The 24,841-nt window shown below is 42.2% G+C and overlaps 1 protein-coding gene across 2 annotated transcripts in view; it reads left to right on the forward strand.

Annotated features, from left to right (window-relative positions):
- Positions 1 to 24,841, forward strand: part of LOC138676973 (stimulated by retinoic acid gene 6 protein-like) — a 633,869-nt gene that overhangs the window by 450,625 nt on the left and 158,403 nt on the right. For both annotated transcript variants that reach the window (XM_069766703.1, XM_069766713.1), the window contains one exon: positions 1,373 to 1,473. In XM_069766703.1, the coding sequence (XP_069622804.1) occupies positions 1,373 to 1,473 (101 nt within the window). The remainder of the gene's footprint in view (positions 1 to 1,372; positions 1,474 to 24,841) is intronic.

Raw genomic sequence — 24,841 nt, forward strand, 5'->3', positions numbered from 1 at the left:
CCTGGAACGTTGCAACCTTTTTCCACATATCATGCTTCACACATAAAGATACCAAATGTAAATTTTGGCGAAGAATCAACAACAAGTGGAACACAGTTTTGAAGTTGAACGAAATTTATTGGTTATTTTAAAATTTTTGTGGAAATTCCAAAACTGAAAAGTGGGGCGTGCAATATTATTCCACCCCTTTAACTTGATACTTTGTTGCGCCACCTTTTGCTGCGATTACAGCTGCAAGTCACTTGGGGTATGTCTCTATCAGTTTTGTACATCGAAAGACTGAAATTCTTGCACATTCTTCCTTGGCAAACAGCTTGAGCTCGGTGAGGTTTGATGGAGATCGTTTGTGAACAGCAGTTTTCAGCTCTTTTCACAAATTCTCGATTAGATTAGAAGTCTGGACTTTGACTTGGCCATTCTAACACCTGGATACGTTTGTGAACCATTCCATTGTAGATTTTGCTTTATGTTTGGGATCACTGTCTTGTTGGAAGACAAATCTCCGTCCCAGTCTCACGTCTTTTGCAGACTCCAATATGTTTTCTTCAAGTACATCAGAAAAAAAAAAAAGCTATTGCCTTAAAATTTTCAACACTTTATTGAGGTAATTGTTTAAAATGCGTATCTAAAAGATAAATTTTTCAAATAACAACAAAAATACAATAAAACTATGAGGACACGTAGTGCAAAATGAAATTGGCCCAACCAAAATGGAAATGTGCCAAGGGTTATAAAGATCTAAAAAAAGCTACAGCAGTGAATAGCAGATGATAAATCAAAAAGAACTTGTATCAAAAAAAGGGCAAAAAAACCTCTTTAGATGGTCAAAGAGACCTATGGAATAGATTAAGTTCACAAATAGTATATCTAATGACTAATAAATACAATGTATATAATTAGAACAAAGGAGTATTGCATCATATATATGGGTAAAGTGCAAGTGCAAGAATCAATGAAATAGAAGGGGTGACTAGCAGCTCTAAAGGGCAAACATGAGAGACAAATATGGCTGTAGATAACCCAAATGAATATATGTAGCACTAGTGGCAATGGCACATTACCTGTGAGGTACACACCAGAATCCCTGACGCGCGTTTCGCGTACAGCTTTCTCGAGGGGTATGAGAAAGCTCATGTCCACGTGTGATCGTGGACATACGCTGACTCTTCAGACTCAGATTCGCTGTTTAGTGAGAGTTACTGAAAAATGGAGAAAAAAATGCAAAAAGGAAAAAATTTATTTACCTACATAGCAACATGAATAATTTTGAAATGTGTTATATGTACACAATATACTCCAAAAATTGATTGTGTTAGGTTAATGATTATCTTGTATGTGGATGTTTATAATATTAAATTCTCTTTCTTTCAAGGTTCTTATAATTTTAGCCCTTTCCTTTCTTGAGAGACGAATCAATAAGTCAAGATTTGATGATAAGCTCCAACTTCTTGATAGGCGATTTGGATTTGTCATGTAGGTATTTTCATGCAATTTTCTTGCTATAAGTATTAAAGGGGTCAGCCTAGCAGAAATGACCACCCATTATTCAGGTGTTTATAAGTTTCAGCAGTGGTTTGATGTAACCATGAAAGGAGCTGCCCTGCAGTATTCGGTATGGCTACTACACATTGAATGTAGCTGTTCAGTGGAGCTCTCTTCAATTTGTTAACATGTGAGCCCCACAAATCTGAAACTGACCTATCCTAGACATATCTTCTGACCAGAAAATTTCTTTAAGGCACTTATTATAAAAGCCTGAATTTTTTTACACATGTACATTTTAAAGTCAAGGCTAATTTCAGCTAATAAATAATGTAATAAATAATTTGAATAATTAAATTACATATCCCATCGCAAAGCAAAAACACAGAAACAGTATGTAAGTATGTATGTATGTGCTCAAGTAAATACGAAGTAATGGGCCCACATTGGAGTTTGTCACAGAAGGACAAGAGAACCTCCAGCATTCCCATAAAACCTGAGGCTTTCCTTAGTCCACATTTACAATTCAAGCAACTAAAAACCCAGAATCAAATCTTACACATTTCAAGGACTGTTGGGGCACCTATAGGACCCATGCACATTAAACTATTTTCGGCAAGTTTATACGTCAGTCTGACTCTCCTCCAACAAGTGATATCTGGGGAATTAAGAGTCCAGAATGTCAGATTTTGGACTTATAATCCTTTTGTTCTCAACAAAATAACCTTGGCCAGAGATGTTTAGCAGCAGCTCATTGGTGGAGAACACAGGATAGCTCGCCAGAGCAAGTGCTCTTGTATATAGTCAAGATATAACTGCTACACATTATGCTGCAATGTTAAAAGAAAAAAGGTTTGGAACCATGTTATCCAGTTGAAAAAAGATTGTTCTCAGTGGAACAAAAAACTAAATAATAATTTTGTAGTTAGGATACCTTTTAATGGCTAACAAAAATAAATGATGTTACAAAGCAAACTTTCAATACTTCTTAGGTCACTTCATCAGACATGGTCTAACAAACTATATAAACCTATAAACAACAAAGAGCAAAAATGCCCCATAAATAGCAAAATACCTGTTTTCTCTTTGCCAGTATCGTCTCCCTTTTCCAATATGGCCGCTGGGGCGTTGCACCTGCGCTGTGGACTTCCAGCGGTGCAGCGCTTCCATTGGGCGTCCGGAACGATGACGCTTAGACGCATGTTGGGCGTCCATCTGGCGTTGTCTTTCACTGTGTCTAAATATTCCTCTTTTTTGTGGTGCCAGCACTTCTTCCCCTCTTCAACATGGTTACTGAGGTACTGCGCTTGCGCTGTGGATCCCCAGCCGTGCCGCGTCTCTATAAGGCTTCCTCAAACAGCGACGCTCAGACTCTGTGACGTCACGAGGGATTTCCCTCTGATCTGGGCGTCGCTGGGAAGGCCGGAAGTGGCGTGTTGCCGGCTGGTAGACCCGCCTGTGTGCGCTGCAGGCGCCTGCACCTCATTAGCTTCAGCTGTGGTATTGATATAAAAACCGGGCATTGTGTCAGATACCACACAGCCCCCCGAGGAAGCGGCTATTACGCGAAATGCGCGTCGGGGCTTTTCCGTGGGTCGTGTCACACCGGAGGCTGCGCACATGGGTAAGCAGTAGGTAGGGTTTAGGAGGTATTGTTATGGTGCAGCACCATTTGGGCTAGTTGCAATATGGGTTGGTGCGTTTGGAGGCAGGGTCTATCCCCACTTGGGGTCACTGTGTTAGTCTAGACCCTTTGGGTCTCTTCTCGCTACTACCCGATCTTTCGGATATATAATCTGTGGCACCTTATTATTTATTGTTGTTACTTGGTACCCCCGTTTTCCCTAAGTTGTTATTGCTGCGCCCTTACTTTGTTTTATGTGCGTCCTTTTTGGTGTGTACGTCCTTGTGTCATACACCTTATCCTCAATACACTGTTATTACATTTTGTATATGTTGTTTGTGTTAATAAAGTTTCTTTTTTACTTATTATACATCTTTTGCTATTTATGGGGCATTTTTGCTCTTTGTTGTTTATAGGTTTATATGTAGAGGGGAGTTGTGCCCCCATTTCCCCTTTGGAGTGCAATGGGCACATCCTTTAGAAGGGATCTCTCTATTTGGTATTACATCCTTAGGTTTGGTTTCTGTTATAAAATGGTCTAACAAACTATCTGAAGAAACACAAATATGTATATACACACACATGCATGCACGCCAAAAGAGCAGAGACATAACCTAATAAATGGAAATTTAAGTAAACAAAAACTGAGCTCAGGGAGTGACTCCTTCATTAGCTTAGTTAAGTGGTGTGGAAGTTTTACTGTCCCAATAACCATGTAAGATCAGAGGCCTATATATATATATCAGAGGTATATAGCACAGCCACGTAGTATATAGCACAGCCACATAGTATATAGCACAGCCACATAGTATATAGCACAGCCACAGAGTATATAGCACAGCCACATAGTATATAGCAGTCACATACTATATAGCACAGCCCATGTAACACAGACAGCCACATAGTATATAGCACAGCCACGTAGTATATAGCAGCTACTTAGTATTATAGCACAGCCCACGTAATATATAGCGAGACCGCTAAGTCATCTGGGTAATTTCGCAATGCATCTCTGGGAACGGAACCTGGCGGCAGCATCGCGCGCATCGGTGGACGTCGGAAGGTGAGAATAGTGCAATTTTTTTATTATTATTTTTAACATTATATCTTTTTACTTTTGATGCTGCATAGACAGCATCAATAGTAAAAAGTTGGTCTGGGATGGGGCGACACACTCGCGCTGACTGGAGGGGGAGTAGGGAGGGGGCACTGACTGGAGGAGAGTAGGGAGGGGCCAGCTGATCGTCCCAACCCCATTTATAAGGCAAGAAATCCCACTTATTAAACCTGACAGGGCACACCTGTGAAGTGAAAACCATTCCCGGTGACTACCTCTTGAAGCTCATCAAGAGAATGCCAAAAGTGTGCAAAGCAGTCATCAAAGCAAAAGGTGGCTACTTTGAAGAACCTAGAATATAAGACATATTTTCAGTTGTTTCACACTTTTTTGCTAAGTATATAATTCCACATGTGTTAATTCATAGTTTTGATGCCTTCAGTGCGAATGTACAATTTTCATAGTCATGAATATACACAAAAATCTTTAAATGATAAGGTGTGTCCAAACTTTTGGTCTGTACTGTATATATATATATATATATATATATATATATATACTGTATATATATATATATATATATATTCTCTTCCCTCTCCACTCCTTATCTACAATCCCCACCCCACAAACTTGCACACCCTCACAGAAATCTTAAACACATCGATCTACACTCACTCTCTAAATCCCTCCTCCCTCTTACAGACATAAGTTCTCTACACAATGCGAATGTCGCTGCCTCTCTATATAACACCAGAATAGCTGCAGCATCGAAATCTGTTGCCCCTCTCACACAAACCAAAGCTTGCAAAATCAACAGTCAGCCCTGGCACACCAGCCTGACCAAAGAACTGAGACGGGCTTCCAGGGCTTCTGAGCAGAGATGGAAAAGATCCCACTCCAACGAGCACTTAATCGCATTCAAAAAGTCCCTCACTACTTTCAAGGCCACACTAGCCACAGCTGAACAAACCTACTTCTCATCTTTCATATTCTCCCTGTCTCACAACCCTAAACAGTTATTCAACACCTTCAATTCTCTCCTCCGTCGCCCAGCACCTCATCCCTCCTCACTTATCTCAGCTGAAAACTTTTCCTCATTTTTCAAGCAGAAGATTGATAACATCAAAGACAGTTTTGGTCTACAACCCCCAGAGCCCTTCCTCTCAGCTGCCCAGCCCTCCACCTTCTCCACCTTTACAGAAGATTGACTCTCCACTCTACTCTAAAGATTGCATCTCACCACCTGTGCACTTGACCCGATCCAATCCCACTTCATCCCAAACCTCGCCACAGTCTTCATCCTAACCCTAACCCATCTCTTCAACCTATCACTAACAACTGGCATTTTCCCCTCAAGCTTTAAACATGCCTCAATCACACCTATCCTCAAAAAGCCCTCTCTTGACCATCCTCTGTATCCAGCTATCACCTTATATCACTTCTCCCGTATGCCTCAAAACTACTGGAACCACACGTCCATCTTGAAAGGTCCTCCCACCTCTCTTCCTGCTCCCTCTTCGACCGCTTACAATCTGGCTTCCGGTGTCACTATTCCACTGAAACTGCCCTAATTAAGGTCATCCATGACCTACTAACCGCCAAGGCCAAGCAACACTACTCTGTCCTCCTCCTGGAACTGTCCCCTGCCTTTGACACAGTGGACCACTTTCTATTATTACAGACTCTCCCATCTCTTGCCATCACTGACTTGGCCCTATCTTGGACCTTATCATACCTAACAGACTGGAAATTCAGCATCTCCCACTCCATATATCTGTGACCTCGTCTCCGGGTACTTACCTGCACGCAACCTCCAATCCTCACAAGATATCCTTCTCTACTCCCCTCTTATCTCGTCTTTCCACAAACGCATACAAGATTTCTCTCATGCATCACCCCTACTCTGGAACTCTCTACCACAACATATCAGACTCTCACCTACCATCGAAACCTTCAAAGGAACCTGAAGACCTACCTCTTCTGACAAGCCTACAACCTGCAGTAACCACCAATTGAGCAAACCGCTGCACAACCAGTTCTACCCTCACCTAGAGTATCCTCACCCATCCCTTGTAGATTGTGAGCCCTTGTGGGCAGGGTCCTCTCTCCTCCTATACCAGTCGTGACTTGTATTGTTTAAGATTATTGTACTTGTTTTTATTATGTATACCCCTCCTCACATGTAAATATATATATACAGTATATATATATATATATATATATATACACCGTATATACTCGAGTATAAGCCGCCCCCAGTATAATCCGACCCCCCTAATTTTGCCACAAAAAACTGGGAAAACTTAATGACTCGAGTATAAGCCTAGGGTGGAAAATGCAGCAGCTACCGGTAAATTTCAAAAATAAAAATAGATACCAATAAAAGTAAAATTAATTGAGACATCAGTAGATTAAGTGTTTTTGAATATCCATATTGAATCAGGAGCCCCATATAATGCTCCATACAGTTTATGATGGGCTCCATAAGATGCTCCATATTAAAATGTGCCCCATATAATGCTGCACAAATGTTGATTATGACCCCATAAGATGCTCCATACAGACATTTGCCCCGTATAATGCTGCACATGGCCCCATAAGATGCTCCATACAGATAACTGCCCCATATAATGCTGCACATGGCCATATAAGATGCTCCATACAGATATTTGCCCCATATCATGCTGCACATGGCCCAATACAGATGCCCCATACAGATATTTGCCCCCATATCATGCTGCACATGGCCACATAAGATGCCCCATACAGATATTTGCCCCATATCATGCTGCACATGGCTCCATAACATGCTCCATACAGATAACTGCCCGATATAATGCTGCACATGGCCACATAAGATGCTCCATACAGATATTTGCCCCATATCATGCTGCATATGGCCACATAAGATGCCCCATACAGATATTTGCCCCATATCATGCTGCACATGGCCCCATACAGATGCCCCATACAGATATTTGCCCCCATATCATGCTGCACATGGCCACATAAGATGCCCCATACAGATATTTGCCCCCATATCATGCTGCACATGGCCACATAAGATGCCCCATACAGATATTTGCCCCCATATCATGCTGCACATGGCCACATAAGATGCTCCATACAGATATTTGCCCCATATCATGCTGCATATGGCCACATAAGATGCCCCATACAGATATTTGCCCCATATCATGCTGCACATGGCCCCATACAGATGCCCCATACAGATATTTGCCCCATATCATGCTGCACATGGCCCCATACAGATGCCCCATACAGATATTTGCCCCCATATCATGCTGCACATGGCCACATAAGATGCTCCATACAGATATTTGCCCCATATGCTGTTGCTGCGATTAAAAAAATTAAAAAATTACATACTCGCCTCTCAGGCCCCCGACACTTGCTATACTCACCTTTCCCGTTCCACCGCTGACTGCCGCTATGTCTTCCCATCCTCTGCGCCGACGTTCAGGAAGAGGGCGGCGCGCACTAATCACGTCACCGCGCCCTCTGACCTGAGCATCACTGCGGAAGACACAGCGGCGCCGCCGGTGGCATGAGGAGCAGGTGAGTATCGCGCACTGCCCCCCATCATACTTACCTGCTCCTGGCGCCGTCACTGCAGGTCTGTTCCCCGGCGCCGCATTTTCTTCCTGTAGTGAGCGGTCACCGGTACCACTCATTACAGTAATGAATATGCGGCTCCACCTCCCATAGAGGTGGAGCCGCATATTCATTACTGTAATGAACGGTACCATGTGACCGCTCACTACAGGAAGAAGCTGCAGCGCTGGAAGAAGCAGGGACGTGCAGGGACCGCGCCAGGAGTAGGTAAGTATAATTAGACAGCCCCCGCTCCCCCTCCCCTGCTGACCCCTGGGTATGACTCGATTATAAGCCGAGAGGGGGACTTTCAGCCCAAAAAAGTGCGCTGAAAATCTCAGCTTATACTCGAGTATATACGGTATACTTGTGCTTGCTGTTTTCCACCTTTTTTCCCCTGTTTTTTTCTTCCCCCTTTGCTCCACTCTGTGTATGCATCCTACAGATGCTGATAAGACATTCCCCACTGATTAGCACCCGCTCGCTTTTGGCAAGGACTTTTTTCCTCTTTTTTTAACCCTTTTTGCACCACCTCTGTGCTTGCATCCTACAGCCGTTGAGCGCTGGCCGGTGACTAGCATCACTGGCCACTCTCCAGTTGTTTTGTCTTTATATCAAATAAGAATCGATTAAAAAATCATTAAGATTAGTTCATAGAACTAGATTACAGACAGTAAAAATATACTATAGTAATTGTCATCTACTACAGCATGTTTTACTGAATTGAGTTAGAGTGATTAAAGAGTAAAAATATACCGTAGTAATTGTTATCTACCCCCCGAAGAAGCCTAAGCGAAATGCGCTTAGGGGCTGGCAGTCCGCTTCCACACTACGACCATAATGGGTGAGGATTAATATTTTGTTTACCTATCTGACTAGCTGTCTTCAATGACATACACATATTTAATTATATGGCTTACTATCCTTAAGAACTTGATTCCTCTGGTCGGACTTTATTCTATTAGTGTGGACTCTTGGACTTTTTACCTGTGTCCTTCATTGTTCCTGCTACTACCCATGAAATGATTATATGTATCTAAATGTACTGTTGTAATTTTTCTATATTATGTGATATTGTTATTTAATAAATACCATTTTGTAATTTATAGACAGCAGTCTTGACTCCCATTGTCCGAATTTTGTATGTATTCAGGAGTTTCTGTCAATTTTTCTACATTTTCTATAACATTTGTGTTGCTCTGATCTATATAATTATACCCCTGTAGATGCAGTAGAAATGATGAATCATGTTTTGAATGAAGAAACCAGAACTTTGGCAATATAAGAGTGTTGATGTTTTATATAACACTCCAGTGTTCCGCATGACTATGACACGTAAACGGTTTGAGGTAACCAACATTTTTTTTTGCATTATAAAGATAATGCATGGTGTCCTCCCCGAGAAGACCCAAACCTTAACCAACTTTTCAAAGTTTGCCCGGTCACTGAGCACTTCAGCAACAAGTTTACTGAGGTGTACGTGCTCCAAAAGGACATCTGCGTGGATCAGACCCTATTCCATTTCAAGGGAAGGCTTAAATTCCGGGAATGCCTGCCTGTGACGCTAGTCACTTCTCACAGCCAAGGAGTCCAAGGTCAGAAGCCCGGAGGGTACATCATAAATAAAAGGAAGAGACAAAAGAGTAGTCGGGTAACGTTCCAAGGTCAGAGTACCAGGAGGATAACAGATCAGAGCTGAAGGGGTTAAACAGGCGGATGGTCAGAACGAAGTCCAAGGTCAGGCAACAGATCAAGCATACAGAACTCAAGGCACAGGAGAGCAGTAAGCACAAACCTATTTAGATAACTTTTATATCAGCATCCCACTCTTCAAGTCCCTCTCTGCGCGAGGTACCGCAGTCTGTGGTACTGTCCCTAAATATCAGTAAGGACTTCCTAAGATGCTAATTGGGCAGCTGCTCAGAATGGGCGAGAGCAGAGCCCAATGCAGCGACAGCATGGTGGTGATCAAGTACAAGGAGAAGAGAGATGTCCTTTTCTTGAACACCATTCATGGTGATGGCAGCACCCCCAGCACTGTACGAGGTACCACTACACAGCTCTACAAACCACACTGTGTACTGAGGTACACAAGGACACCATTTGTGCGACACCTGCTCCGACAAACCTGGCCTTTGTATAAATGAATGCTTTAGACTGAACCACTAAATTCATTTCTGACTTACACAACTCACATATGACAACCTGATGTACGCTACACAATTCATGTATGCCAACCTGACATAAACTACACTACTCACGAATGCCAATCTGATGAACACTGCATTACTCACGTATGTCAACTTGATACACTGTACACAATTTAAGTATATGCCACCACATTATAAAATTCACATACCAGGGAAACACTATATGAATTCCAATATATGGTGATTGTAAAGGTTTTCTACTGTTTAGGCACATCAGGGGCTTTGCAAGAGCGGCATAACACCCGCAGACCATTCCATCAAAGTCTGCATTCCAAAACCTCACTCCTTCACTCCCGAGCCCTGACGTGGGCCCAAACAGTAGTTTTCTCCAACATATGGGGCATCAATTTACTCAGGAGAAATTGCACAACTATTTTGGGGGTCAATTTTTCCTGTTAACCTTGTGAAAATAGAAAAAATTAGGGCTAACAGATCATTTTTGAGGAAACATTTTTAATTTTTTTTATTTTCACGACTCAACATTATAACTTTCTGTGAGGCACTTGGGGGTTCCCAGTGTACACCACATATCTAAATATGGATTTAGGGGGCTAGTTTTATAAATGTGGTCATTTGTAAGTGATGTCCACTGTTAAGACACATCAGGGGCTCTGCAAACGGTACATGATACTTACAGACCATTCCATCAAAGTACAGTTAGGGCCAGAAATATTTGGACAGTGACACAAGTTTTGTTATTTTAGCTGTTTACAAAAACATGTTCAGAAATACAATTATATATATATAATATGGGCTGAAAGTGCACACTCCCAGCTGCAATATGATAGTTTCCACATCCAAATCGGAGAAAGGGTTTAGGAATCATAGCTCTGTAATGCATAGCGTCCTCTTTTTCAAGGGACCAAAAGTAATTGGACAATGGACTCTAAGGGCTGCAATTAACTCTGAAGGCGTCTCCCTCGTTAACCTGTAATCAATGAAGTAGTTAAAAGGTCAGGGGTGGATTTCAGGTGTGTGGTTTTGCATTTGGAAGCTGTTGCTGTGAGCAGACAACATGCAGTCAAAGGAACTCTCAATTGAGGTGAAGCAGAACATCCTGAGGCTGAAAAAAAAGAAAAAATCCATCAGAGAGATAGCAGACATGCTTGGAGTAGCAAAATCAACAGTTGGGTACATTCTGAGAAATAAGGAATTGACTGGTGAGCTTGGGAACTCAAAAACGCCTGGGCGTCCACGGATGACAACAGTGGTGGATGATCGCCGCATACTTAATTTGGTGAAGAAGAACCCGTTCACAACATCAACTGAAGTCCAGAACACTCTCAGTGAAGTAGGTGTATCTGTCTCTAAGTCAACAGTAAAGAGAAGACTCCATGACAGTAAATACAAAGGGTTCACATCTAGATGCAAACCATTCATCAATACCAAAAATAGACAGGCCAGAGTTAAATTTGCAGAAAAACACCTCAAGAAGCCAGCTCAGTTCTGGAAAAGTATTCTATGGACAGATGAGACAAAGATCAACCTGTACCAGAATGATGGGAAGAAAAAAGTTTGGAGAAGAAAGGGAACGGCACATGATCCAAGGCACACTACATCCTCTGTAAAACATGGTGGAGGCAACGTGATGGCATGGGCATGCATGGCTTTCAATGGCACTGGGTCACTTGTGTTTATTGATGACATAAGAGCAGACAAGAGTAGCCGGATGAATTCTGAAGTGTACCGGGATATACTTTCAGCCCAGATTCAGCCAAATGCTGCAAAGTTGATTGGACGGCGCTTCATAGTACAGATGGACAATGACCCCAAGCATACAGCCAAAGCTACCCAGGAGTTCATGAGTGCCAAAAAGTGGAACATTCTGCAATGGCCAAGTCAATCTCCAGATCTAAACCCAATTGAGCATGCATTTCACTTGCTCAAATCCAGACTTAAGAACTTAAGAACTTAAGACGGAAAGACCCACAAACAAGCAAGACCTGAAGGCTGCGGCTGTAAAGGCCTGGCAAAGCATTAAGAAGGAGGAAACCCAGCGTTTGGTGATGTCCATGGGTTCCAGACTTAAGGCAGTGATTGCCTCCAAAGGATTTGCAACAAAATATTGAAAATAAAAATATTTTGTTTGGGTTATGTTTATTTGTCCAATTACTTTTGACCTCCTAAAATGTGGAGTGTTTGTAAAGAAATGTGTACAATTCCTACATTTTCTATCAGATATTTTTGTTCAACCCTTCAAATTAAACGTTACAATCTGCACTTGAATTCTGTTGTAGAGGTTTCATTTCAAATCCAATGTGGTGGCATGCAGAGCCCAACTCGCGAAAATTGTGTCACTGTCCAAATATTTCTGGCCCTAACTGTATGTGTTCCAAAACGTCACTCCTTCACTTCCAAGCCTTGATGTGTGGTTTTCTTCCACATATGTGAAATCGCCGAACTCAGGAAAACATGCACAACAAATTTTTGGGTCAATTTTCTCCTGTTACCCTTGTGAAAATAAAAAAATTGGGGCTAAAAGATCATTTTTCAGGAAAAAATATGACTTTTTATCTTCACAGCTCCACGTTATAATTTTTTGTGAAGCACCTGAGGGTTCAAGGTGCTCATCACACATCTGTATAAGTTTCTTGGGGGGTCTAGTTTCCAAAATGTGGTCACTTGTGGGGGGTTTCCAATGTTTAGGCACATCAGGGGTTCTCCAAATGTGACCTGGTGTCCGCCAGTGATTTCCGCAAATTTACATTCAAAAAGTCAGATGGCGCTCCTTACATTTTGAGCCCTGCCGTGCGCCCAAACAGTGGTCTTCCCCCAAATATGGGGCATCAGCATACTCAAGAGAAATTGCAAGACAACTTTTGGGTCTTGCTTCCCTTGTGAAAATAAACAAATTTCGAGCTAAAATCAATTTTGTGGAAAAAATATGATTTTTTTTCACAGCTCTACGTTATAAACTTCTGTGAAGCACCTGGGTGTTCAAAGTGCTTACCACACATCTAGATAAGACACATTTTGGATTACATTTTTTCCAGTTACTCTTGTGAAAATAAAATAAAAATGGATCTAAAGTAACATTTTAGTGAAAAAAGGTAAACGTTAATTTTTTCCTCTTACATTGCTTCAATTAGTGTGTTTTAGCAGTTTTTAGAATGGTGTTACTTTTGGGTATTTTCTGTCATATAGACCCCTCAAAGACACTTCAAATGTTATGTGGTACCTAAAAAAATGATTTTGTAAATTTTGTTAGAAAAATGAGAAATTGATGGTCAACTTTTAACCCTAAACTTCCTGACAAAAAAGTTTTGTTTAATTGTTTAATCCCTTAATGACCGTCGATACACATTTTAACAGCGGTTGTTAAGGGTACTTAAACCACAGTGCCGTTAACGGCACTGTGGAAAAAGTGTATAGTGCCCCCAGAAATCGGATCTTCTCCGGGGTCTCGCCAGGGCAGCTGAGACCCCAGAGAACATGATTTGGGTCAATTTTTACCGACTCCCGGGTTGCCATTTAATTTCTTTATCCTCCGATGTGATCGCACATCAGAGGACAGAGAAATAGGGTCCCTGATCCATCCACTATACCTCCCGGTACTCCTCGGCCCTCGTGCTTCCTTCCCATGGGCGTCACCATCTTCTCCCAGGAAGAAAATGGAGGGCGCATGCGCCCGACGAATCTGTCAGCTGCCACCCATTAGATCTCGGGGCCTCAGCTGCCGGGGTAGCCGAGACCCCAAAGAACATGATTCGGGTCGGTTTTTACCAACCCCTGTTTTGTGATCGCCGTTACTAACCGTGTAATGGCGGCGGCAAAAAAAGTCCGATGTGCCACATGCACATCAGAGAAGAGAGAAATAGAGTCCCCATTCCCCCGGGTACCTCAGTATTCCCTCCATAGCCCCCTCAAGTCCCCCGTTCCTCCGTCTTCTTCTTCCGGGACAAAATGGTGGGCGCATGCCCAATTTTTCCTATTGGTTCATTTTGGTCACTGTGATAGACCCTATCATAGTGATCAAAATAAAGAAAATAGTAAATAAACCCCCACTTTATCACCCCCTTAGTTAGGAAAAAATAATAAAATAAAGAAAATGTATTTATTTCCATTTTCCAATTAGGGTTACAGTTGGGCTAAAGTGAGCTGGGCTAAAGTTAGGGTTAGGGTTGGGGCTAAAGTTAGGGTTAAAGTTGTGATTAGGGTTAGGGTTGGGATTAGGGTTTGGATTAGGGTTAGGGTTGTGTTTAGGGTTAGGGTTGGGATAAGGTTTGGAATTAGGATTAGGTTTGGGATTAGGGTTAGGTTTGGGATTAGGGTTATCTTTAGGGTTGGGATTAGGGTTAGGGGAGTGTTGGGGGTTAGGGTTTTGATCAGGTTATGGTTAAGGTTGGGATTAGGGTTATGGGTGTGTTGGGGTAAGGATTGTGATTAGGATTATGAATAGGGTTGGGATTAGGGTTAGTGGTGTGTTGGGGTTAGGGTTGGAGTTAGAATTGGGGGTTTCCACTGTTTTGGTATATCAGGGGGTCTCCAAACGCGACATGGCTCCACCATTGATTACAGCCAATTTTGCGTTCAAAAAGTCAAATAGTGCACCATCCCTTCTGTTGAATTCTGCTCTTGGGCTCCCTCCAGTGGTTATGAGTGGTAGTGCTGCGGTAGTTGGATCGCAGCATTTATCAAGTGTATCCATTTTTTGCAATTTGGGCTGGGCTATTTAAGTCCTGCTTTATCCTTTAGTCAGTGCCAGTTGTCCATTGTTTTTGGAGGATTCACATCCATACTTGGTCTCTCCTGGTCTGCTGTTCATTTCTTCAAAGATAAGTTCTGGCCTTGTTTTTGCTGTCCACCTGCTGTGGACCTTATAGTCTGTGCATTTTCTTGTTTTGTTTTGTCCAGCTTTGTCTGCGAAGGATTTTTTGCAGCCTTGCTGTGTCTCTGGAGATGCAGATATACCCTCCATGTCTTTAGTCAGATGTGGTGTTTTGTATTTTCTGTGGTGAATATTTTCTAGTGTTTTAATACTGACCGCATAGTACTCTGTCCTATTCTTCCTTTTTAGCTAGTACGGCCTCCTATGCTAAATCCTGATTTCATGTCTGCGTATGTTATTTCCCTCTCCTTTCACAGTCAATATTTGTGGGCGGCTGTCTATCCTTTGGGGATTTTCTCTGAGGCAAAATAGTTTTCCCGTTTCTGTCTTTAGGGGTAGTTAGTTCTTAGGTTGTGTCGAGGGGTCTAGGGAGTGTTAGGTACCCCCCACGGCTACTTCTAGTTGCGCTGCTAGTTCAGGGTTTGCGGTCAGTAAAGGTACCACCTTCTCCAGAGTACGTCTCATGCTGCTCCTAGGCCACCAGATCATAACAGTACAACTGGCCAACAATGAGTTAAATGCATCCCAGAAGAAGGGAAGGAAGCTCTTGAGCCATTTTTTTTCTCCAGTCTATTCTGTGTTCTCTTCCCTCTTAATCTCTGGGTGGCTACGGAACCTAGTATAAACATGAATGTTCAGGAGTTAGTTTCTCGGGTGGATCAGCTTGCTGCTAGGGTACAGGGTATTTCAGATTTTTTTATTCAGACTCCTGCCTTAGAACCTAAGATTCCCACTCCTGATTTATTTTTTGGTGACAGATCCAAATTTTTGAGTTTCAAAAGTAATTGTAAACTGGTTTTTGCATTGAGACCCCGTTCTTCTGGTGATCCCATTCAGCAGGTTAAAATCATCATATCCTTGCTGCGTGGTGACCCACAGGATTGGGCATTTTCCCTGGAATCTGGCAATCCTGCTTTGCTTAATGTTGATTCTTTCTTTCAAGCATTGGGGTTATTGTATGATGAGCCTCATTTTGTGGATCAAGCTGAGAAGATCTTGTTTGCCCTGTGTCAGGGTCAAGAAGCGGCAGAATCGTATTGCCAGAAATTTAGAAAATGGTCTGTAGTGACTAAATGGAATGAGGATGCCTTGGCGGCAATTTTCAGAAAGGGTCTTTCTGAATCCGTTAAAGATGTTATGGTGGGGTTCCCCACGCCTGCTGGTCTGAGTGATTCTATGTCTCTGGCCATTCAGATTGATCGGTGCTTGCGCGAGCGCAGAGTTGTGCACACTGTGGCGTTGTCCTCCGAGAGGAGCCCTGAGCCTATGCAGTGTGATAGGATTTTGTCTAGAGCTGAACAACAAGGATTTAGGCGTCAGAATAGGTTGTGTTTTTACTGCTGCGATTCTGCTCATGTGTTGTGAATTCCGTTCTTGGGCTCCCTCCGGTGGTTGTAAATGGCAGTTTTGTGAATTCTGCCCTTGGGCTCCCTCTGGTGGTTTTGAGTGGAACTGCTGCTCCTTGGGTTTAGCTTTAGCAGCTGCTTTCACTAATCGTCTCTCCTGGCTCTGCTATTTAACCTGGCTCTAGTCTTCAGCCTATGCCACTTGTCAATGTTTTCTGGCTGGATTCACATCTCTGCTTGGATTCTCCTGGTTTCCTGACCAGTTCTGCTAAGATAAGTTCTGGCTTTGCTCATTTCAGTCCACATGTTGTGGACTTATTGTTCTGTGCATTCTATTTTTGTCCAGCTTGTCATTATGGATTTTTTTCTGTTAGCTTGAAGCTCTGGGAAGCAGATTTACCCTCCACACCTTTAGTCAGGTGTGGAGATTTTGTAAACTCTGTGTGGATTGTTTTGTAGTTTTTATACTGACCGCACAGTATCCTTTCCTGTCCTATCTATCAAGCTAGACTGGCCTCCTATGCTAAAATCTGATTTCATCTCTGCGTATGTTATTTTCTCCTTCTCTCACCGTCAATATTTGTGGGGGGCTATCTTTCCTTTGGGGATTTTCTCTGTGGCAAGATAGGTTTCCTGTTTCCATCTTTAGGGGAAGTTAGATCTTAGGCTGTGCCGAGGGGTCTAGGGAGCGTCAGGTACCCCCCACGGCTATTTCTAGTTGCGCTGCTAGGTTCAGGGTCTGCGGTCAATACAGATACCACCTCCTTCAGAGCTTGTCTCATGTTGTTCCTAAACCACTAGATCATAACATCATGTTATTTCTGATTGCCCTAAGCGTACAAAGAGAATTGCTAGTTCTGTTACCATCAGTACTGTACAACCAAAATTTCTGTTATCTGTGACCTTGATCTGCTCATTATCGTCATTTTCTGTCATGGCATTTGTGGATTCAGGCGCCGCTCTGAATTTAATGGACTTAGAATTTGCCAGACGTTGTGGTTTCCCCTTGCAGCCTTTGCAGAACCCTATTCCTTTAAGGGGAATTGATGCTACACCGTTGGCTAAAAATAAACCTCAGTTTTGGACACAGCTGACCATGTGCATGGCGCCAGCCCATCAGGAAGATTGTCGTTTTCTGATGTTGCATAATTTGCATGATGATATTGTGCTGGGTTTTCCATGGTTACAGCTACATAATCCGGTGTTAGATTGGAAATCCATGTCTGTGACTAGTTGGGGTTGTCAGGGGGTTCATGATCACGTTCCTTTGATGTCGATTTCCTCTTCCCCCTCTTCTGAAATTCCTGAGTTTTTGTTAGATTTCCACGATGTATTCGATGAGCCTAAATCCAGCTCCCTTCCACCACATAGGGACTATGATTGTGCTATTGACTTGATTCCAGGTTGTAAGTTCCCTAAGGGTCGACTTTTCAACCTGTCTGTGCCAGAACATGCCGCCATGCGGAGCTATATTAAGGAGTCTTTGGAGAAGGGGCATATTCGGCCATCTTCTTCACCATTGGGAGCAGGTTTTTTTTGTTGCCAAGAAGGATGGCTCCTTGAGACCGTGTATTGATTATCGCCTCTTGAATAAGATCACGGTCAAATTTCAATACCCTTTGCCTTTGCTTACTGATTTGTTTGCTAGGATTAAAGGGGCTAGCTGGTTTACTAAGATTGACCTTCGGCATATAATCTTATTTGTATTAAAAAGTGTGACGAGTGGAAAAATGCATTTAATATGCCCGAAGGCCATTTTGAATACCTAGTGATGCCATTCAGACTCTCTAATGCCCCATCTGTGTTCCAGTCCTTCATGCATAATATCTTTCGGAGTTATCTTGATAAGTTCATAGTTGTATATTTGGATGATATTTTGATTTTTTCCGATGATTGGGAGTCTCATGTGAAACAGGTCAGGATGGTATTTCAGATCCTCCGTGATAATGCTTTGTTTGTGAAGGGGTCGAAGTGCCTCTTTGGAGTGCAGAAAGTTTCTTTTTTGGGCTTCATTTTTTCTCCCTCATCTATAGAAATGGATCCGGTTAAGGTTCAGGCCATTCATGATTGGATTCAGCCCACATCTGTGAAGAGCCTTCAGAAATTCTTGGGCTTTGCTAATTTTTATCGTCGTTTCATTGCCAACTTCTCCAGTGTGGTTAAACCTCTGACCGATTTGACGAAGAAAGGCGCTGATGTGACGAATTGGTCCTCTGCGGCTGTTTCTGCCTTTCAGGAGCTTAAACACCGATTTACTTCTGCCCTTGTGTTGCGTCAGCCGCATGTTTCTCTTCCATTTCAGGTTGAGATTGACGCGTCTGAGATTGATGAAACCGTGTGCCTTCTTTTCTCGGAAGTTTTCGCCTGCGGAACGCAATTATGATGTCGGCAATCGGGAGTTGTTGGCTATGAAGTGGTCATTTGAGGAGTGGCGTCATTGGCTTGAGGGGGCCAAGCACCGTATTGTGGTCTTGACCGATCATAAGAATCTGATTTACCTCGAGTCTGCCAAACGACTGAATCCTAGACAGGCTCGATGGTCCCTGTTTTTTTCCCGTTTTGATTTTGTGGTCTCGTACCTTCCTGGTACTAAGAATGTTAAGGCGGATGCCCTCTCTAGGAGTTTTTTTCCTGATTTCCCTGGGGTTCTTGAGCCGGTCGGCATTCTGAAGGAAGGGGTGATTCTTTCTGCCATCTCCCCTGATTTACGACGGGTTCTTCAGGAATTTCAGGCTAATAAACCTGACCGCTGTCCAGTGGGGAAACTGTTTGTTTCTGATAGATGGACTAGTAAAGTGATTTCTGAGGTTCATTGTTCTGTGTTGGCTGGCCATCCTGGGATTTTTGGTACCAGAGATTTGGTTGGTAGGTCCTTTTGGTGGCCTTCTTTGTCACGGGATGTGCGTTCTTTTGTGCAGTCCTGTGGGATTTGTGCGCGGGCTAAGCCTTGCTGTTCCCGCGCTAGTGGGTTGCTTCTGCCTTTGCCCGTCCCTGAGAGACCTTGGATGCATATTTCTATGGATTTTATTTCAGATCTTCCGGTTTCCCAGAGGATGTCGGTTATCTGGGTGGTTTGTGACCGGTTTTCTAAGATGGTTCATTTGGTACCTTTGCCTAAATTGCCTTCCTCTTCTGATTTGGTTCCGTTGTTTTTTGAGCATGTGGTTCGTTTGCATGGCATCCCGGAGAATATTGTGTCCGATAGAGGTTCCCAGTTTGTTTCTAGGTTTTGGCGGACCTTTTGTGCTAGGCTGGGCATTGATTTGTCTTTTTCTTCCGCATTTCATCCTCAGACAAACGGCCAGATGGAGCGAACTAATCAGACTTTGGAAACTTATTTGAGATGCTTTGTGTCTGCTGATCAGGATGATTGGGTGGCGTTCTTGCCATTGGCCGAGTTTGCCCTTAATAATCGGGCTAGTTCTGCTACCTTGGTTTCGCCTTTTTTTTGTAATTTTGGTTTTCATCCTCGTTTTTCTTCAGGGCAGGTTGATCCTTCTGATTGTCCTGGTGTGGATTCAGTGGTTGACAGGCTGCAGCGGATTTGGGCTCATGTGGTGGACAATTTGGTGTTGTCTCAGGAGGAGGCTCAGCGTTTTGCTAACCGTCGTCGGTGTGTTGGTTCCCGGCTTCGGGTTGGGGATTTGGTCTGGTTGTCTTCCCGTCATGTTCCTATGAAGGTTTCTTCCCCTAAGTTCAAGCCTCGGTTTATTGGTCCTTATAGGATTTCTGAGATTAACAATCCGGTGTCTTTTTGTTTGGCCCTTCCAGCCTCTTTTTCCATCCATAATGTGTTCCATAGATCTTTGTTGCAGAAGTATGTGGTGCCCGTTGTTCCCTCTGCTGATCCTCCGGCCCCGGTGTTGATTGATGGGGAGTTGGAGTATGTGGTTGAGAAGATTTTGGATTCTCGTTTTTCAAGGCAGAAGCTTCAGTATCTGGTCAAATGGAAGGGTTATGGCCAGGAGGATAATTCTTGGGTTGTTGCCTCCGATGTTCATGCTGACGATTTGGTTCGTGCCTTTCATTTGGCTCGTCCTGATCGGCCTGGGGGCTCTGGTGAGGGTTCGGTGACCCCTCCTCAAGGGGGGGGTACTGTTGTGAATTCTGCTCTTGGGCTCCCTCCGGTGGTTATGAGTGGTAGTGCTGCGGTAGTTGGATCGCAGCATTTATAAGGTGTATCCATTTTTTGCAATTTGGGCTGAGCTATTTAAGTCCTGCTTTATCCTTTAGTCAGTGCCAGTTGTCCATTGTTTTTGGAGGATTCACATCCATACTTGGTCTCTCCTGGTCTGCTGTTCATTTCTTCAAAGATAAGTTCTGGCCTTGTTTTTGCTGTCCACCTGCTGTTGACCTTATAGTCTGTGCATTTTCTTGTTTTGTTTTGTCCAGCTTTGTCTGCGAAGGATTTTTTGCAGCCTTGCTGTGTCTCTGGAGATGCAGATATACCCTCCATGTCTTTAGTCAGATGTGGTGTTTTGTATTTTCTGTGGTGGATATTTTCTAGTGTTTTAATGCTGACCGCATAGTACTCTGTCCTATTCTTCCTTTTTAGCTAGTATGGCCTCCTATGCTAAATCCTGATTTCATGTCTGCGTATGTTATTTCCCTCTCCTTTCACAGTCAATATTTGTGGGCGGCTGTCTATCCTTTGGGGATTTTCTCTGAGGCAAGATAGTTTTCCCGTTTCTGTCTTTAGGGGTAGTTAGTTCTTAGGCTGTGTCGAGGGGTCTAGGGAGTGTTAGGTACCCCCACGGCTACTTCTAGTTGCGCTGCTAGTTCATGGTTTGCGGTCAGTAAAGGTACCACCTTCTCCAGAGTACGTCTCATGCTGCTCCTAGGCCACCAGATCATAACACCTTTCTGAGCTCTGCTGTGCACCCAAACAGTGGTTTACCCCCACATATGGGGCATCAGCGTACTCAGGACAAATTGGACAACAACTTTTGTGGTCCAGTTTCTCCTGCTAGCCTTGGGAAAATAAAAAAATTGGGGGCTAAAAAATCATTTTTGTGGAAAAAAATGATTTTTTTTTTCACGGCTGTGCACCATAAACTTCTGTGAAGCACTTGGGCGTTCAAAATGGGGTCACTTGTGGGGTGTTTCTACTGTTTAGGCACATCAGGGGCTCTGTAAATGCAACATAACGCCCACAGACCATTCCATCAAAGTCTGCATTCCAAAACATCACTTCTACTTCCTTTCCGAGCCCCGACTTGTGCCCAAACTGTAGTTTTCTCCCAAATATGGGGCATCAGCATACTCAGGACAAATTCGACAACACCTTTTGGGGTCCAATTTCTCCTGTTACCCTTGGAAAAATAAAAAATTTAGGGCTAAAAAATCATTTTTATGGAAAAAAATGATTTTTTATTTTCACAGCTCTGCATTCTAAACTTCAGTGTAGCACTTGACGTTCAAAGAGCTCACCATAGATCTAGATAAGTTCCTTGGGAGGTCTAGTTTCCAAAGTTGGGTCACTTGTGGGGGGGTTTCTACTGTTTAGGCACATCAGGGGCTCTGCAAACGCAACATGATGCCTGCAGACCATTCTATCAAAGTCTGCATTCCAATACGGCGCTCCCTCACTTCTGAGCTCTGCCATGCGCCCAAACAGTGGTCCCCCCCAAATTTGGAGAATCAGTGTACTCAGGACAAATTGCACAACACATTTTGGGGTCCAATTTCTCCTGTTACGCTTGTGAAAGTAAAAATTTGGGGGTGAAAACATCATTTTTGTGGAAAAAATATGATTTTTTATTTTCACGGCTCTACGTCATAAACTTCTGTGAAACACTTGGGGGTTCATAGTGCTCACCACACATCTAGATAAGCTCCTTAGGGGGTCTAGTTTCCAAAATGTGGTCACTTGTGGGGGGTTTCTACTATATAGGTACATCAGGGGCCCTCTAAATGCAACATGGCGTCCAATCTCAATTCCAGCCAAATCTGTATTGAAAAAGTCAAACGGCACTCCTTCTATTCCAATCTCTGCCGTGCGCCAAAACACTGGTTTACCCCCACATATGGGGTATCGGCGTATTTAGGAGAAATTGCACAACAACTTTTGTGGTTCATTTTCTCTTTTTACACTTGTGAATATAAAAACAATTGCTTCTGAATTGAAATGTTTATAATAAAAAGTTAATTTTTTTCCTTCCACATTGCTTCAGTTCCTGTGAAGCACGTAAAGGGTTAATCAACTTCTTGAATGTGGTTTTGAGCACCTTGACGGGTGTAGTTTTTATAATGGTGTCACTTTTGAGTATTTTCTGTCATGTACACCCCTCAAATTGACTTTAAATGTGAGATGGTCCCTAAAAAAATGTTTTTGTAAATTTTGTTGTATAAATGAGAAATCGCTGGTCAACTTTCAACCCTTAAAACTTCCTAACAAAAAAATATTGTTTCCAAAATTGTGCTGATGTAAAGTAGACATGTGGGAAATGTTATTTATTAACTATTTTGTGTGACACATCTCTCTGATTTGAGGGCATAAAAATTCAAGGTTTGAAAATTCCAAAATTTTCGCCATATTTCCGTTTTTTTCATAAATAAACTCAAGTAATATCAAAGAAATGTTACCACTAGCATGAAGTACAATATGTCACGAGAAAACAATCTCAGAATCAGAGGGATCCGTTAAAGCTGATATAACTTTTATTTTTCTGCTGATGGAGCTGTATGGTGGCTTTTTTATGTGGGACAAGATGATGTATTTAGCGATACCATTTTTATTTACATTCGTCTTTTTTATTGCATTTTATTCCTCTTTTTGTTTGGTGGTATGATGATAAAACATTGTTTTTAGCCTCATTTTTCTTTATTTTTTACAGTCTTCACTGAAGAGGCTAACTAGTGTGACATTTTTATAGGGTTGTTCGGGATGTGGTGATACCAAATATGAGTACTTTTTTGTTTTGTTTTTTATAAAAATATTTATTTATGGGTATAATATATTTTAATTTTTACAACTTTTTTTTAAACTTTTTTACTTAGTCCCTCTATGTGATTTTCACTTTCAGCCGCCTGATCACTGCTATAAAGCATAGCAACGCAGGAGCATTGCTATGTTTTATAACTGTCAGTGCTGCACTGACACAAGTTAGTTAGATTATGCGTTTATTTACAATATACTGTAACTATAGGATTAGTAATGGAGAGGCATTCTACAGATTCCTCTCCATTACTAACCCGTGGGTTTTATGTCACCAGACAATACAAAGGTGACATCAACACCACAAATATGAACCCCACTTGCCACCACCATAGGGCAAGTGGGAAGAGCCATTTCTAGGCAGCTGTAGGCTTTTATTTTTAGACCAGGGGGCATCCAATACCCATGGCCCCTAACCATCCTGAGAATACCATCCCCCAGCTGTCAGCTTTAGTTTGGCTGGTTGTCAAAAATAAGGGGACCCCATGACATTTTTTTTACTTTTTTATGTAAACAATTTAAAAAAAAATGTCATGGGGACCCCTCTAATTTGATAACCAGCCATGATAAAGCTGACAGCTGAGGTTTTGCCCTGCTGGTTGCAGTTGTCAGCTTTATCATGCTGGTTATTAAAAATAGAACAGACCTCACGTGATTTAAAAAAAATTAATATTTATTTATAGCATAGATGCCAGCTGAGAAATAATGATGAGCAAACCTTTCAAGGTTTGGCTCGGCGAACATCCCAACACCTTCAGGGGGGGCAAAAAAGCTGCCCAAAAAAGCTCAAGTTAGAGGCAGACACTAGGAAAAGTGGACAAATAGTATAATTGCACAGCATGGATGCAAGGAACAGGGCTTGGACCAGAATTTCTAGCTTACCCCTTAGTGATCTGGCCAAATTTTTGAAATCTGACCAGTGTCACTTTATGCGGTTATAACTCTGTAATTCTTCAACAAATCCCAGTGATTTTGAGGTTGTTTTTTTGGAACATTATATTTTATGATAATGATAAATTTAGATCAATATGTTTTGTGTTTATTTATAAAAAATATCAAAAAGATGAGAAAAATGTAAAAAAAATTGCAATATTCAAACTTTGAATGATTATTCCTGTTGTGTCCCATGAATGGAACAACTTGTTAGGTATTCGCTATGTTATGCATTGCATTCTGCTGTTGTTAGAGAGAAGCCCTGCCCTTTGAAGTGTGTCCCTTTGTCTCTTCGTAGCTGATGATGTTTAGCCTTTGTTCCTCTCTTCTTTCTCATTATCAGTTTGCTGTAGCCATTTTTGGATGTACATGTGTACTTCTTATGTTTGGATTACTCTTTCCACCTGCTGCATTGTGCTTAAATACAAGATTTCAGAGAAAATCAACTCTGTTTGTCTTGGACTCTTATTACATGTCAGTGTGGCTGAATTGGAACTATCTGAGGACGCATCGCATGTGAGTACAACAATCACACAGTTAGGGATTGATGGCTTAGGATTTAGAGACTCATACTGCCTTGAAGAGTCAGAATAATCTCTTTAATCCAGATAGTCATACCACAGAAAAACATTAATAAATAACATTTCCCACATGTTTGCTTTATATCAGCACCATTTGCAAAATGTTAATTTATTTTGTTTGCATTTTAGGAGGTTTAAAAATGTAGCTGCAATTTTTCATTTTTCAAGGAAATTTATAAAATTTATTTTTTTAGGGACCTATCCAGATTTGAAGTGACTTTGAGGGTC

Source organism: Ranitomeya imitator, chromosome 1 (assembly GCF_032444005.1).
Source record: "Ranitomeya imitator isolate aRanImi1 chromosome 1, aRanImi1.pri, whole genome shotgun sequence".
Classification (NCBI taxonomy): domain Eukaryota; kingdom Metazoa; phylum Chordata; class Amphibia; order Anura; family Dendrobatidae; genus Ranitomeya; species Ranitomeya imitator.